We start from the raw sequence: 17,314 nt of genomic DNA on the forward strand, positions 1-17,314 counted from the left end.
TACTGGATATTAAAGACATAGGGGAAGGTGGCCATGTAATGGATAAATGGGTACTGTGTTGTTGCATTATCTTCTAAATGCTTCCCTTTAATACATTGTTAACACATTCTTAACAGTGTACAAGTAGTTTACTTTCTTACCTTCTGTAGGTGCGATCCTTTACGAGGTCCTAAACCACAAACATACTGAACTAGTGCTTGAGTATGTGGATGAGTTATTGCTCTGTTTACATCCACACCTACTTCATTCACTCGGTTAATGAACTCACAGTAAAGTGCATTCAGCAATTCTTCTTTTATTACTTGTTCCTGAGATTTGGGTGTGGGGGGGGCAGGTGAGGCAAGAAAATACCAAGAAAGTGGTTTAAACCTCTTAATTCAGTGAATTGACAGAGGGAAAGTAGTACTGGTTATGTGATTCAGCCAATATTTCTCTTGGAGTACAATAAGAAAGAGAATTAACTTTATCCTACTAATAACACATCCTTAATACTACAGACTAGGATTAAATTACTGTCGGAAACTAGCTTTAAGAAGGTCAACAGCATCTTTTTAACATTCACTTTGTGTTCTAAAAGCATGATGATACAAAATTAAGTACACAACAGTCATCTATACATCACTGACAATTATCAATTAAATTGTTGGGAGCTCACCCAAACTTACCATACATAGCACACAAATCAATCAAAATTCACTTCCTTACAGTTGTAATAGAAAAAAAAATTAATTTTCAGCATTTTCCTTTAAAAAAAATGCTTGAAAGCTTGAAATAACAAATTACCTGCAAAGGATGAAATTTGAGACAAACAATGTCATCATCTGTCCCACAAACTTGAGCAAACTCGACAAGTGGATCCTGCACCCGGCGAGCGAGCGATACTGCCTGACGTAATAGTGGTGGATAATCCCTGAAGTCATTCTAGTAGACAAGGGAAGAAAATGAAAGGTCCTGTCTTCTTTCCTTGATACCCCCCTCTCACTAAATTGTATTTGCAAAAATGCTTCCAGTCTTCTGCCAGTATCTTTCATCTCTAACTTGCTGGATGATTAGCATCAAAAATGTACAACTATAAACTTAAGATATTTTACAGATGCTAGAAATTTTGAGCAACAGACACAAAATGCTGGAGGGACTCAACCCGTCAGGCAGCATCTATGGAGGGGAACAGCCAATGTTTCAGGCTGAGACCCTTCATCAAGCCTGGAAAGGAAGAGGGCAGAAGCCAGAATAAGAAAATGGGGCGGGCAGGGGAAATAGTTCAAGCTTGCAGGTGATAGATGCGAGCAGGTAAGGGGGAAAGTGAGTGGGGAAGGGGCTGCAGGAAATGAAGTGACAAGCTGAGAAAGGATAGGTAGAAGTAGTAAAGGGCTAAAGGAGGAATCTAATAAGAAATATTGGACTATGGGGAGAAAACAGGAGGAGCAAGTGAACCAGAGGAAGATGATGAGCAGGTGAGAAGGTAACCAGGATGGGGAGTGGAAAAAGAGGAGGAAGGGAGAAAAAAATTACCAGAAGTTGGAGAAATCGATGTTCATGCTATCAGACTGGAAGCTACCCAGATGGAATGAAGGGTTGCTTCTCTAACCAAAATGGGTAGCCACTGGGAGATCCTGCCTTTTGAGGTGGACAGAGTAAAGGTGTTCAACAAAGTGGTCCCTTCTGTTTCGGTGTCTCAATGTTGCAGAGGAGGATGCATCAAGAACACCAGATGCAATAGATGACTACAGACCCACAGGTGAAGTATTGCCTCACTTGGAAGGACTGCTTTGGGCCCCAAGTGGCAGTGAGGGAGGAGGAATAGGGGAAGGTAGAAATTAACATAATTGCAGAGATAACTGGCAGGAGGGAGATCAATGGGGACAGACGAGTGGACAGGGAAGTAATCCTTAAGGAAAGCAGAGGGATGTGGAGTGTGGAGGAAGGAAGATCTGCTTAATTGATAGGATCCTTTGGACAAGGCAGAAGCTACGGAGAATTATGTGCTTGATATGGAGGCTCGGGGTAATAGGCAAGGACAAGAGAACCATATCTCTGTTATAACAGTTGTAGGATGAGGTAAGATGCGTGGGAAAATGGAGGTGTGAATGAGGTCAGCATTAATAGTGGTGGAAGGGCAATCCTCATCTGAGAACAGATGCAGCAGAAGAGGAGGAACTGTGAGAAGGAAATAGCAGTTTTACAAGTGACAAGGTAGGAAGATAGGTATATTCAAGATAACTGTGAGACTCCGTAGATTGTAAAATAAGGAGAACAACTGATTTTTTTTTTTGAAGAGTCAAGTCATATAGCAGAGAAACTTGACCCTTTGACGACCACTTCAGGCTAACCCTATGCTTATCTACACTAATATAATTTTCCTAGATTAGGTTTGTATTTTTCTACATCTTGTCTAAATGCCTCTCAAATGTATTAATTGTATGTCATTCCACCACGTACTCTAGCAGTGTTACAGGTAGCCATTGTGAGAAAAACAAACCTCAGATACTCTTTAAATTCAATTCTCTCACGTTAAAAAGATTCTGACTATCTACTGTATCTATACCTCTTATAATTTTATATAACTTTTATATATCTAAAATCACCTCTCAGCCTTCTTCATTCCAGGGAAAACAATCCCAATTTACCCAGCCTCTTTATGACTGTAATCCTCAGTCTGGCATCTCTAACACTGTTGATATGGAGAATGGATAGAAAGAAGCTAATAAAACCACACTTCAGATTTCCACCAAATGGCACACACATGAAAATGCCACTAAATGATTTTAAGGTGATCTGTATATTAATACACAAATTTGAACAATATACCATGTCATAGTACAATTTCTATAATGTACAATATACTGCTCATCTTTGTAGGTTGGCTTTCTTTCATTTTCCACTTGTAGCCAGTTCATTTTCAGGTTGCTTCTAGTTATCCATTTCTTACCTCGGACTTTTTGCTGTTCATGTAGAGGAGAGCTAGCTCATTGTCTACTAAATGCACTCCGATAGGCGACATTTGATGCTCCTGCTCCAGTTCGTTCACTATTCGCTTTATGTCCTCTACAACCATAAGTGCATCTCTAGGCGGAGAAGCAATCATAACTTTTATTTCTTATGAGTAATGTACGTCAGCTATGCAAAAGAGAACACTTTTATGCTAATATTCATAAGAACAAAACAACCAATGCAAGTATTTAAAAGAAAGTCAAAGGAATTATTACCAAATTGAATCTATTGCTTTTGAGATGGGTTGGTTAAACTGGCTATATATACAAAATGCTGGAGGAACTCACTGGTCAGGCAGCACATACCGAAAGGAATAAAAAGGCGATGTTTCGGGCTGAGACCCTTCATCAGAACCTGAAACACCGGCTGTTTATCCTTTTCCATTGATGCTCTCTGACCTGCTGAGTTCCTCCAGCATTTCGTATGCGTTTTCCAACAACTTCAGAATCTTTTGTGTGTATGTTAAACAAGCTATAGTTTTATTCTTTTACAAAGAAAATGACTAGCCTCTCCGAGACCCCAAATAGATTTAGCACATTGGGAAACACTGTACCAAACTGTACACTTCTACTACTGACATAGTGGTTACACAATAAATAACTAAATGCATGTGCTAAGACTTTGGTATAGTATTGTAGATGCAAATTTGTGTCTTTTCTATTGAAAAATGTCAATTTTATTTTAAAAAATAACACTTTTGAGTGAATCAAGGTTCTAAACAGTTCAATGAAAGAATTGACAAATGCAAAACAATTTGAATTTTGCTTGAGATAAAAAAATCATTCCTTGTCTAAATACTAACTCAACAAAATTAATTCTCACCTATTTTCTCCACCAACAGCCACAACATGAGGCTTCTTACTCAACAGAAACTTCTTCAAGGTTTCAATATCATGTGCCTGTGGATAGGGATATACAGAACTGAGTTGCTGGACTCCAACTTAATTTACTTTAAGGATTAGAATTTGTTTCTTTTGATTCTGCATGCAGTTACTATTCTATTGATGACAAAGGGACATAAATATTAAAAGACAAACTAGAGTCTAATAAAATAACTTGCACAAATAAAGCAGGAAATATTGAAAGCTATCACAAAAAGATGCAGAATACACAGTCTTTACGAAAGCTAGCTATTTTATATTACAAGCTTCTACATTCTGAGCTCTGTATATTTTCTCTGATATTTACGGTGGATTAATAAAAGTTTGACTGGATGAGAATAGTAACTGAGCTGAAGCCTAAAAGGAAATAACCACTTGGGCAAGAAAATAATGCATACAGTTACTAAGCCCTTTACATACCTCCACTTAGTAGAATATGTAACATGGTCCTGGCTGCTTTTTAAGAGGAAAGGGTAAACTTTGTTTTTTTTTGAATCAGAAATCTGCTTGAATGCCTTGAATATCTCCAACCTAGCACAAAATGTAGCTCTGCCTAATAAATTACCTTCCATTCTCTATACCAAATTAACTTTGCCACCTGTTGCACACGTTAATACTTCTGAAACTATATGCAATTATTATTTATTCCTGCTCTTAAACCATCTGGATACAATTCCAATATGAAAAGTATCTCCAGTAGCTCACCTTCATTGGTCACTTGCTATCAACCACACTTTAGCTACATCCAGTTCAATACTCAAAGGAAATGAAAGTTGTAATTTCCTGTTGGAGTTCATGATTATCTTAGATTAATGGCCATTTATGACTAACACAAGAGGACATAGTTTTGAGGTGCTTGAAGTAGATACAGAGGACATGTTGGGGTAAGTTCTTTTTAAAATCACAGAAAGTGGTGAGTGGTGTGGAATGGGCTGCCAGCGGATATGATAGGGTCTTTTGAGAAGATCCTGGATAGGCACATGGAGCTTAGAAAAATAGAGGGCTATGGGTAATGAGGTAACTTCTAAAGTACGTACATGTTCGGCACAGCATTGTGGGCTGAAGGCTCTGTATTGTGCTGTAGGTTTTCTATATACATATTCCCAGAAGAGGAAAAATCTCCTTGAATTCACTATCAAAAGCCTTCATTATTTTAAAGACTTTTACAAATCATCCTTCAGCAAACATTTCTTACGAGAAATGATATCCAAACTGATCACCTTTTCCACAATGCTTCATTCTCTAACATTTCTATTACCAGAGTTATAAACATGGAAACAAGCCCCTTGATCCAACTCGTCCACGCTGATCATAATGCTTATCCTATTCCTATCCTTTTGCCTTCATTTGACCCATATATGTCAATGTTTGTTTAACATTGTAAATGCACCCAGCTCTCCACTTCCTCTAACAGCTCAATCCATACTCCCACATCCTTTCATGGAAAATTTTTCACCCAAAATCTTCTTTCAGTCTTCCTTCTCATCTTAAACCTATCATCTAGTTTTAGGCGTATCTAGCTAAGATAAAAAAATTCCTGGAATCATTTAAGCTTTGATTTTATAAACCTCTATACGATCACCACTCAACCTCCCACTTCAGGGAAAAGTCAGAAGGTTTTTTCAATCCCAGCAACAACCTGTGAACACGAGGAATTCTGCAGATGCTGGAAATTCAAGCAACACACAAAGTTGCTGGTGATCGCAGCAGGCCAGGCAGCATCTCTAGGAAGAGGTACAGTCGGCGTTTCAGGCCGAGACCCTTCGTCAGGACTACTGAAAGAAGAGCTAGTAAGAGATTTGAAAGTGGGAGGGGGAGGGGAGGGGGAGATCCAAAATGATAGGAGAAGACAGGAGAGGGAAAGATGGAGCCAAGAGCTAGACAGGTGATTGGCAAAAGGGATATGAGAGGATCATGGGACAGAGGCTCGGGAGAAGGAAAGGGCGGTGGGGGGACCCAGAGGATGGGCAAGGGGTATAGTCAGAGGGACAGAGGGAGAAAAAGGAAAATGAGGAAGAATGTGTGTGTATATAAATAACGGATGGGGTACGAGGGGGAGGTGGGGCATTAGCGGAAGTTAGAGAAGTCAATGTTCATGCCATCAGGTTGAGGCTACCCAGACGGAATATAAGGTGTTGTTCCTCCAACCTGAGTGTGGCTTCATCTTCACAGTAGAGGGAGGCCATGGATAGACATGTCAGAATGGGAATGGGATGTGAATTAAAATGTGTGGCCACTGGAGATCCTGCTTCTCTGGCGGACAGAGCGTAGGTGTTCAGCAAAACAATCTCCCAGTCTGCGTCGGGTCTGGCCAATATATAGAAGGCCGCAATCGGGAGCACTGGACGCAGTATATCACCCCAGCCGACTCACAGGTGAAGTGTCGCCTCACCTGGAAGACTGTCTGGGGCCCTGATGGTGGTGAGGGAGGAAGTGTAAGGGCATGTGTAGCACTTGTTCCGCTTACAAGGATAAGTGCCAGGAGGGAGATCAGTGGGTCCCACTGATCTCCCTCCTGGCACTTATCCTTGTAAGCGGAACAAGTGCTACACATGCCCTTACACTTCCTCACTTACCACCATGAGTCGGCTGGGGTGATGTATCTGCGTCCGGTGCTCCCGATGTGGCCTTCTATATATTGGCGAGACCCGACGCAGACTGGAAGACTGCTTTGGCTGAACATCTACACTCTGTCCGCCAGAGAAAGCAGGATCTCCAGTGGCCACACATTTTAATTCCACATCCCATTCTGACATGTCTATCCACGGCCTCCTCTACTGTAAAGATGAAGCCACACTCAGGTTGGAGGAACAACACCTTATATTCGGTCTGGGTAGCCTCCAACCTGATGGCATGAACAATTGACTTCCGCTAATGCCCCACCTCCCCTCGTACCCCATCCATTATTTATATATACACATTCTTTCTCTCACTCTCTCTCTCCTGTTTCTCCCTCTGACTATACCCTTGCCCATCCTCTGGATTTCCCCCCCTCACTTTCCCAGGGCCTCCTGTCCCATGATCCTCTCATATCCCTTTTGCCAATCACCTGTCAGCTCTTGGCTCATCCCCCCCCCCCATCTTCTCCTATCATTTTGGATCTCTCCTCCCCCTCCCACTTTCAAATCTCTTACTAGCTCTTCCTTCAGTTAGTCCTGACGAAGGGTCTCAGCCTGAAAACGTCGACTGTACCTCTTCCTAGAGATGCTGCCTGGCCTGCTGCGTTCACCAGCAACTTTGATGTGTGTTGCAACAACCTTGTGAATATAGTCACATCCTTATAATTCACTATTGTAAATTTTCCTCCACTCTCTCCAGTGACAAAGGCAGCTCTATATAGACTTAGTACAAAACTTCCCTACTTTTTATTTCTCTCTCTCAGGAACAAATCCTCATTTTTAATTTGCCTTTAATTTAAAACGGCCTTGCTAAAGCAGGGCACAACTTTTAGTGAACGGAGCATTTGTCATCTATCCAAGAGAAATTAAGGAGGGAGAATAAATGCCGACACTGTTAGTCTCAATCCAAGCATGTAACACCACTGTCTCTCATCCATTAGACCCTTGGCTTCAGACTGGGTACAACCTGTTTAGCATCAATCAAGTCTGTGCTTCAAAGCACTGAAACAATAATTTTACCTTCCTTTCTCGTTCTTCCTCTCGCCAAGCATTCCTACGTTTTAAGAAATATGGCAGACGGAGGAAGTCTGTCACTTCTTCTCCATTGACAAGAGAACAGAAGGCTGGTGTATCCCTAGTAAAAAACACACAAAAACAAGTTTTCATGGGTCCATGAGCCTGCAAATAACAAATCCAAGTGGTTTATTTAAAACAGTCTACAAGAACATTGAGTTGCAAGATCAGTCAATTCTCATATATGCATCCTATTTGGAATTTAACCACCTCATCTTGTAGATTAAACAAGTCTGATGTATTTAATGCAAAAATCAGTGTTCATGAAGAAAGCAAGCCAATTGAAATCCAGGGCCTCAACACAACCAGCATGATGGTTACAGAGCACACCTCCCCCATCAATAATTTCTGATAGTACTGAAACAAGTATCAGAAGTCAAGATAGAAGTGTGTCTTGTGGAGCGTGGCTTATTTTAATTGTTAAAAGTCACTTTGTCGCACTTGGTTAGCTTAGAAACTGCAGCTGTTTTTCCCATTGGCCAGCTGCCTGATATATATCCTGAGTACGTGTGGAAGGTTCTACCTCTCTTCCTTTGTTTAAGGCAAGCGTGTGCGCAAGACCACTGGGAAGTATACTCTCTGTGCCCTTTATCTAAGTATGTTTGTTGAATGTATGTATGTTGCTGAAGATTCAGCTTTGTAGTGTCTAACTTGGGGAACGTGAACGTTTGGTTGAAATTTTACTGTTTGTAAATAAATGATTAATATTCTTATCCGCAATGTTTTCTGTCTCTCTTGCCAGCCCTGCAAACCTATTCAGCATTACAAGGTGGGGCTATAATGATTCAATAAAAAAGATTTCCAGACTTTACAATGTGGCCTAATTAGTTGAATGTGCAAAGATTTCCAGACTTTACAATGTGGCCTAAATTAGTTGAATGTGCAACATAGTTTTGGCTAAAGCACAAAAAAAGGCGGCTACTAGAAATCCTAAGTAGCCTTGATTGTTTGCTGGCTGACTGTTCTTCAAATAGATGAATTTCAACTGTTCTGCCTTTATAGATTTCAATTTCAAAGCACACGATAAATGAGACTGTAAAGCAAATTAGTAATATTGATTCCACCTCATACAAAGTACAGCTGCACATTCCTTTATCCCAAATTCTGAAATCCAAAAAGCTCCGAAAACCGAAGTTTTTTTTCACCAACAGTTGATGTCACTCAGGTGTGATGTGGCAGCACTAGCAGAGGCTGCCAGATGTCAGTTGTGGCTCAGCACTCGTACTGGTTACACGTACATTTACTGTTCGCTGATATTTTGTGTTCACTGTTGACTTTGTGTTTAATTTCACTGTGAAAATGTCAAAAAGAGCTGCAGATACCCCCAAGAGTAACAATGAGGAAAAAAAAAGGAATCTTCTCTATCAATAACGCACAAAGTGGAGTTATTGCAGAAGCTTGATCATGGTGTGTCTGTGTGGCGTCTTACTGAAGAAAATAGTGTCGAAACTACTTCAGTATATGATTTAAATAAACAGAAGGACAAGTTACTGAAGTTTTATAGTGACAGTGACGTTCTACATTTATTCCAATAAGTCATTTACCATGTGTTTGATTCGGTTCGTTTGAAGCTGTATATTTTTATGTTCTATTGAAAGTTTTTGTTGGAAATAAAATTTCTTCTTGTCATTATTCCCTAAGCAATATAGTATAATTATTTATATAGCATTTACATTGTATTAGGTATTATAAGTAATCTAGAGATGATTTAAAGTATACGGGAGGATGTGCCTAGGTTTGGTGCGCCACTGGGTCTTAAAGTCCACCGCACTGAGCTAGGTTAAATAAGGGACTTGAGCATACTTGTTTTTTTGGTGTCGGGAGGTCTGAAATCCGAAAAATTCTTAATTCCAAAACGCAACTGGCCCCGAGGATTTCGGATAAGGGACTGTGGACCTGTAGTAGCCTTGTGTGCACAGGAAATTCTCAACTTTAATTACTTTTAAAGAGAAACAGAAATTTTGACAAGATTCGCTAAACAATATGGAGATACAATGCAAGGTTGAGATTACACTCAAAAGCAAAGTTCAATCAATGTTTTAAGCAAAGTTTCCCTTTTTCAGATAATACTGATTCGACAGTCAAATCATTAAGTGCGTCACCAGTCCTTGCACTTCACTAAAGTACACAAGGTAAAGTACAAAACTAGGACACACTCTTCTTAAAACTCCACACCATGTACTGTGTCTGCTCTGCATTACACTGTATTTTATGAAGCAGTATGGATTCAATAATTTGGATAGAAGGTCTCAATTTGGTTCAAAATGCTGTTGTTGCTTACTTCTACTGTTTGCATGCTTTGTGTATTTTTCTCTTTCTCTGTGAGCACTGAGGATTGGTATTTTTAAATTGAGTGATTTTGGGTTTCTTGCTTTGTGACTGCCTGTCAGCAAACAAGTCTCAAGGTTGTATAACTAATACATTTCTTGACAATAAATATACTTCGAATCTTTCTGAAATATTTAAGGAAATTCTGTAAATTTGCCCAGCTTAACAATCAACTAAAAGACTTAAATATACATAGTTCTGTTGAACCACTAAATTATTTATATACTGTACCACAGTGGAAGTAATTTAAACCAATCTTTACTGCAACCACTTTTCAAAACATAAGCAACATCCTACTTTGGAAACCAAAATTTTCTCTATCTCTGAACAATTGTTCACGTATACAAGTCTTTTCTTGCACACATACCTTTCACTTGCAAATGCCAGACCCAACACTCGAACACCTTTACTCTGATTTTCCTCCATAAAATCGTCATCATCTTCTTCATTTTGTTGGTCAGGTCGATATGGTGCGACCTTCAACCAATTGTAAAGTTTGCGACTGCAACACTAACAGAGACGATTCACAGAAGATAACATCTTTTGTTAAGAGGAGATTTGATTTCAAGTAAACAGTCAAGAGCAAAGAAAAAATAATCAGGTGTTTATGACTGACAAGCTGGTCACAAGACTTCTAGCTGGCATCAATTACATTCAAGCATCAGAGTTATTAGTTAACATATTAAAACCTAGTAATACATTGATAACCTTATAATTTTCCACTCCACACTTCGAGCAAAAGTATATTTACTAACAATTTATATTATAAGTGGTCTTGAGCAGGAAGTTCGCATTTTTATTTATAAGTAGGTTGATTTTGGCTAAGCACATTTTACAAGGAACTGCAGGCTTCAAATTACAAATATTAAGATGAAAAAAATTTTCTTTTGGGATGGCACTTAGAAAAGTGGTGCCTGAATAAACCATGATAGAATTGAAAAGCACTTTAGAAGTGCCTGCATTTGTAACAATAGGCATTTTCAGGAAAGGACCAACTTTTAAAGCATCAAAAGTTTTTTAACAATGGTTTTAATTAATACATTTCACAGGTTCAAAATAAGTGACATTTGAACCCACTTTTTCTGCATCCTGCCTCTTTCTGTGAATAGAACATTTACCACTTTGCGACTAAGTGTCCATTACTATTAATTTGCCAGATAGAAAGTTACATGCATCAGATTACAGAGGGAATTAAAAACATCACAAGTATGAATCATAGACATGACCCTATACTACGAAACAAAAAGTTTAATGCCCAAAGCAGAAGTTAAGTATTCATTAAATACCTTGCAAATGTAGTCTCGTGCCTCATTCAGCAGTTTGTTCTTCAGCTCCTTGCCCATCTGTGGGTACAAGAATTGATTCAATGCTCGTTCAATTGCCATGCTGCGTTGTCTATTCCACTCTTGCACTTGGTGGCTGAATTCATCACGGTAATAAAATTGCTTGATTTCATCAAAATAAGTCTGGTCATTTCCATATCTAAAAGGTGGGAAATATAACCATAAATCAAATTCATTATCTAATAAGATAAGAGGTTACATTCTGAATACACTACTTCATCTGCTTAAATATCAAGGGACAATCAATTTTCCAGTTGTAATGATGAAGAAACTATCAGCACTCGCTATCATAATAACTCAAAACCGATGGTAACTTCTGAAGCGCATGTACTGTTAAATTTACCTCAGAAGCAGCGTTCATTGACATTCTTCTTCAATATTGAAAAAGGAATTTACAGCCTTCAAATAATGTCAATAAACTGATGAACACTTCAGGTATTTACACTGAAATAGTCTGAAAATGTGACACTTTGTTGGATAATATAACTGGTTTTTAGAAATGTCTTGAACTAGAATCATAACCACAAGAGATTTTGCCGATGCTGAAAATTCATAGCAACACACACAAAATGCTGGAGGGTCTCAGCAGGTCAGGCAGCATCTGTGGAAACAAGTAAATAGATGACATTTTGGGCCATTCATCAGGACCTGGCCTGAAACCTCAATTGTTTGTTCATTTCCCTTGATGCTGCCCAGCCTGCTGATTTCCTCCAGCATTTTGTGCCTATTGCTTTTAAATTGGAATTATTGCTTTCATGTTATTTGGGAGTTGAAATATGTGATCATAAAACTTACATCAATCTCACAGCCGCATCATGAATCAAGTGCGTATCTTTCTCATCATATTCCAACTCACCCATCTAGTCCTTTCATATCAATGCAGATATCCACAGTTAATAAGTTATCATCCTCTGCAAGGCACATCTTCAAGAACTGATCATCTCTTAATTCTTTGACAGGCTTATTCTTTACATATTTGAAAGAATAAGCAAAGTGCGCTTCGTCAATATCCTGGAACCATAAGAACAAGTTTTACAATACTGAAATTTATGTGCTTTAGACATGCATTTATTAGATACATTACTGATATTTTTCAATTACTTAATCATCCCCTCATTTGCCTAGAACTGTATTTAAGTGCTAACCTTTACACATCAGAATTCTGATATACTACCCTCTCTAATCTTTTCAGAAGTATCAGATTCTTAAACAGATACTTCGTTTTTAAATGTACAAGTACACATCATAACAAAGTATTCATAACTCCAATTTACATTGGTCACAGAATACTACAGCACAGAAACAAGCCCTTCGGCCCATTTAGTCCATGCCAAATTATCAATCTGCCTAGTCCCATTGACCTGCACCTGGACCATAACCTTCCATAACTCTCCCATCCATGTACCTCTCCAAATTTCTTTCAAATGTTGAAATTGATTCCACATCCTCCACTTCCACTGGCATTATAAGAGTTTAATTGTTTAGAGTTTAAAATGATTAAGAGTTTAACTGTGCACGAAAAATCTTAAGAACAGACAACTATCCACATGCTTCCATAAGGGACAAAACTTTTGCAGTAGTTGAGATTTAAAACACTCAGCAGATCTGGCAGTGTCTGTGGTGGACAAAAGTTTCTGTTTCAGGGCCAAGGTTTTTACTATTTGGGGAAGAATCTCATTTGACGGGTCAAATATTTTTCTCTCCAAAACTATTGCTTTACCTAACGAATGTTCTAGCATTCTGTTTTTTTTTCAAACCTTAGATAATTTTGCTCCTTGCAAGTAAAATAAGGGATGATTTGATTAAAATACTTAAGTTTACCTATTTTATTCCAGGCAACCTTTAACTTTGGATTAAATTTACTCTGCACTATTATCAGTTACTCAGTTTCAGTGCTGGGCTTAGTATATGGCTCGTAAGACTTGTATCCAAAGATAATGCACAGCATCACAACAAAAATGCATACCTTTGCTTCCTGAATTTAATATGATACAAGTGAAGACAAAATAAATACTTCAATTTTGATCACCCTGATTTCTATACAAAGACCCATCAATTTCATATTACCTTTCTGCCTTTCTTTGTGGGAGTAATATTAATCTTGGCTCTCTCTTGAAAAGTTTGTCTTAGAACTTGTTTGACCAACGGTTCTCTGGCAATCTGCATGGCCACCATGTATCGAGAACCTTCTAATACAGCCTCAGGTGATGGAAATTGACTGAAAGATGCAAATATTATCAGGTAGATATCCATTAGCTTCACAATTGCAAACTTTATTATGTTCAAAATTCTCTGAGTTAATTTATTTTTTTCCAGATTCAGTGAGAAGGTATCTAAGCACAGTTTACTTCAATGCAAAAATGAGTCTACAAATATCCAAAAACCAATATAAACATCAAGCAGCAATTTTTACTACGAACCTGCAGACATAATCTTTTGCCAGTTCCAATGGTTCTGCTGGAAATTGCTCAGTCTCATGACGCTGGTAACTGTCTCTCAGATTTTCACCAAACTGTTCAGGGGTCAGACCAAATTTCTTTGCAAGCCCATCTATAAAATAGATGGATGTGTTAACAAGTGGTACATTTCGATTTATTGCTATATATAGTTCCAATTACGTAAAGGATGAATATACTTTTAAAAGTTACATTCATACAATAGTAGAATAGTGCCAAAATAAGACTAACCACAGCATTGCTGTACTCAAACGGTAAATTTCAGTTTGAGTTTATTTCAGGGTAACCCTTCAATTCAGTGGAAAATTTGCTCCCCACTGTCTGGTAATTTGAAGTCACTTTGGATTTAGTGACATTACTCAATCACACAGAAAACATGTCATTTTCATATTCACGCAAAAAATTGGCCCAACAGACATTCTTATTTTAATCCAGATGTTTCTCACAAATGCCATTTTATGCAATAAAAATATAAATATTAATATTACAATTTAAATATATTTTTTTAAAAAAAGCAATTCCAGGCAAAGATCCAGTTTAACAAGTTCCAATACTTTACCTAGACCAGCATTCTGGCAAATGGTGTACATATCTCTGCGAGAAGCCTGCTTAAGCTCTGGTCCATGATGTTCATCATCTTCAACTTCTTCATCACGCTCTCCTGAGAAATGTACAATCAAAATATCTTTCAATTAACGTTTCAATAAAAGTCAACTTTACTGAAGTTATCATTAACTAAATTATGGGCAATATGAGAATGTTATCAGAGTCATAAAGCACAGAAATGGGCCCATCGGTCAACAACGTCCAATGCCAACCTTCTAGACCATCTATAATCCCAGCTGTTTGCACTGGGACATTATCCTTCTATTGCTTGCCTACCTTTGTGTTTAATTAGTTTTTAAATGCAAAATTGAATCTGATTTCACCACTTTCTCTTGCAGCATGTTCAATATAAATGTCTGTTAAAAAAAATAACTCTTACCCCTTAAATCCCCTTTACAACTTTTTCTTGTCACCTTTATCATTGTCCTTCTTGTTTATGATACCCCCTACCATGGGAGAAAGATTCTGACAGTCTACCCTATTCATGCCTCAATTTTATATATTTCTATCAGGTTACCACTCAATCTCCAGGGAGAAGCAAGCCCAGCATATCTGATCTACCTTCATAGCAAAGGAACATAAATGAAATCTTAAACATATTTTCCTAAAAAAAATTCCTTACAATTGTATATTAAGATAAAATGGCCCACTCCTGCTTTTATTTCTTTGTTCACATCCCAACGCATTGTACAATAGAAATTTACAGAATTTTGAATGGCCAAAAACCCAAACATTTGTCAAAGCTTTTAAAAGTAACTGCAAATACCTGAAGAAATCAATGTCATAACCAGCAACTTGTTAATCTAGACTTAAAAGCAATCACCAATTAACCTTTCAGTGTTTAAAACCATTTACACTCAGAAGCATTTTTAAATGAACAGGCTAGGAATTGAAAAACGCAAACACGAGGAAATCAGCAGATGCTGGAATTTCGAGCAACACACACAAAAGTTGCTGGTGAACGCAGCAGGCCAGGCAGCATCTACTGGAAGAGGTACAGTCAACGTTTCGAGCCGAGACCCTTCGTCAGGGCTAGAAATTGGGGGCATTTACACTGACATGTGTAACTACATGAAAGATTCATTTATCTACAGATAAGAATGAGAAATTGAAATTACTTTGTACTTTTTGTCATAATTTTGATCCTTTCGGGCTATATCTATGTGATAAAATACGAAAAGCCATTCATAACACGAGTTGTGCTGGCAATGGAACCTGAAAGTAGATGTGCTAATTTTTTCACTGCATTATCAGTGCAGCTGATTGCCATTTCTAGCTTGTTCCCATCAGGCTAAGTAACTGCATTAGTGATCAACTCCATAAAACAAAAACAAATTATTTTATTCTGACACCACTCTGGTCTAGTAACATCAAAAGTAATATTCCTCATTAAATTTAGTTTCATGTGCTGATATGGGGAAGAAAAAGAGAGCAGATTTTTTCCTGTGAAAATGGAGACATACCAACCTTCCTCCTCATCCTCTCCACCTTGCTGATTCTTTTTGTATTTCTTCTTACTTGGTTTTAAGGCATTTTGCATTTTTGGAATATCACGACCATAATACAACAAGAAATGATTATACACATCTCGCAGCTCATCAGTTGACTGCACATCCTTTAATCTATAAAAATCCAAAAAGGCTATCAGAACAAATAAACTGTAATACAAAATTTACAGAAACAAATGCAGGAAATGCAAATTTGTTTTAAAATGTTTTGAAAGAGAAATAGCATGCAGTTCCATAAAGATAATGGACAGGTACAGAAAAAAAAAATGACTACCAGACCTTAATCTCAAGGGAGTTAGCATACAAATGTATTGAAGTTACATTTCACTTGAATGAATGCCTTGGTTACACCAAGCATGGACTACTGCCCCATGTTCTGGGTGCTGTATTTCAAAGGCACTTGGTAGAAATTTCGTGTAGTTGTACCAGAGTAACAGGAACTCTTCAGGGGTAAATTAAAAGGAACAACTGTAGAAATCATGACTTCATTTGATGGATGGATGGACTTTTGTATAGCAAAGATAAATTATTTCCTCTAGCTGAGAATCCAGATAAGAGCATAATTTTAAAATTAGGTTCAGGCCATTCAGGGAACATTTCTTTAAACAAGGAGTTACAAAAAAAAATCTGGAAAACATTTCCAACATAGTGGATTCTAGATTAGTTGAAGCCATTGATACTTCTACACAAGGATACCAACAGATAAAGAGCAAAAGGTGGTAAATGTGTTTGATTTTCTGACTTGTTTTCTTTTCTGTATCTCAACAAATAAAATAAATGCTCAGAATACATATACTATGTAGTATATACAGGTCGACCTTCACTAATCCGGCACCATTAGGACCGGAGGAGTGCCGGATTATCGAAGGAACCGGATTACAGGTAGTTGGATTGGTGAAGGTCGACTGCATAACATGTCAGTAATTTACAGCATGTCAGATTGTGGATCACAGACTGTAATTTCTCATTCTCAAATACTGTTGCAAATTTCATTTTTGTTATTTGGTTCCATCAGTTTCAAAGCATTTGCTTTGCAACTGCAATGACCACATCATGCAACACTAGAAGAGCTAGCAAAGATATATTATAAACTGCTAATGACTTTCCAGGAATGTCTAGCACACTACTTGATAAAATCAGAAGGTTACCTTTCAATATCTGCAGTGTCCAGTGCCCTAACACCATCGGCCAGGGGTTTGTCTGGATCTGCAGAGATTTGTTCATACTGGTATGCTTGCATCTTCTGGAATAGTCGGGTAAGGTTTTCTTTTCGAGTCTTCAGCTGTGTCCACTGTAATGGACCATTGCAAAAGGTGACTCAAGCAGAACTGCAGAATATTCATTAGTAAACAAAAAGAGATTCCAACAGACCCAATAAGTGGGAGGAAAAATATGATGACTAGCTTTTATTTCATTCATACTTCTAAATAAATTTACAATGCACTCTATGCTTTGTGCTTTAAACATATCTTGGTAACAACTCAATACGAAATAGGAACTTGAACTTGA

At 38.0% G+C, this 17,314-nt stretch overlaps 1 protein-coding gene across 1 annotated transcript in view; it reads right to left on the reverse strand.

Annotated features, from left to right (window-relative positions):
• supt6h (SPT6 homolog, histone chaperone and transcription elongation factor) overlaps positions 1-17,314 on the reverse strand; it is a 73,725-nt gene that overhangs the window by 29,348 nt on the left and 27,063 nt on the right. The window contains exons 11-23 of the mRNA XM_072243703.1: positions 16,954-17,096; positions 15,765-15,919; positions 14,251-14,352; positions 13,656-13,785; positions 13,303-13,453; positions 12,092-12,246; positions 11,179-11,374; positions 10,260-10,402; positions 7,511-7,625; positions 3,814-3,890; positions 2,930-3,065; positions 784-921; positions 141-308 (exon numbers count right to left, since the gene is read on the reverse strand). Coding sequence (XP_072099804.1) covers positions 141-308; positions 784-921; positions 2,930-3,065; positions 3,814-3,890; positions 7,511-7,625; positions 10,260-10,402; positions 11,179-11,374; positions 12,092-12,246; positions 13,303-13,453; positions 13,656-13,785; positions 14,251-14,352; positions 15,765-15,919; positions 16,954-17,096 — 1,809 coding nt within the window. The remainder of the gene's footprint in view (positions 1-140; positions 309-783; positions 922-2,929; positions 3,066-3,813; positions 3,891-7,510; positions 7,626-10,259; positions 10,403-11,178; positions 11,375-12,091; positions 12,247-13,302; positions 13,454-13,655; positions 13,786-14,250; positions 14,353-15,764; positions 15,920-16,953; positions 17,097-17,314) is intronic.

The sequence above is a fragment of the Mobula birostris genome, chromosome 25 (genome assembly GCF_030028105.1).
Source record: "Mobula birostris isolate sMobBir1 chromosome 25, sMobBir1.hap1, whole genome shotgun sequence".
NCBI classification, from domain to species: Eukaryota; Metazoa; Chordata; class Chondrichthyes; order Myliobatiformes; family Myliobatidae; genus Mobula; species Mobula birostris.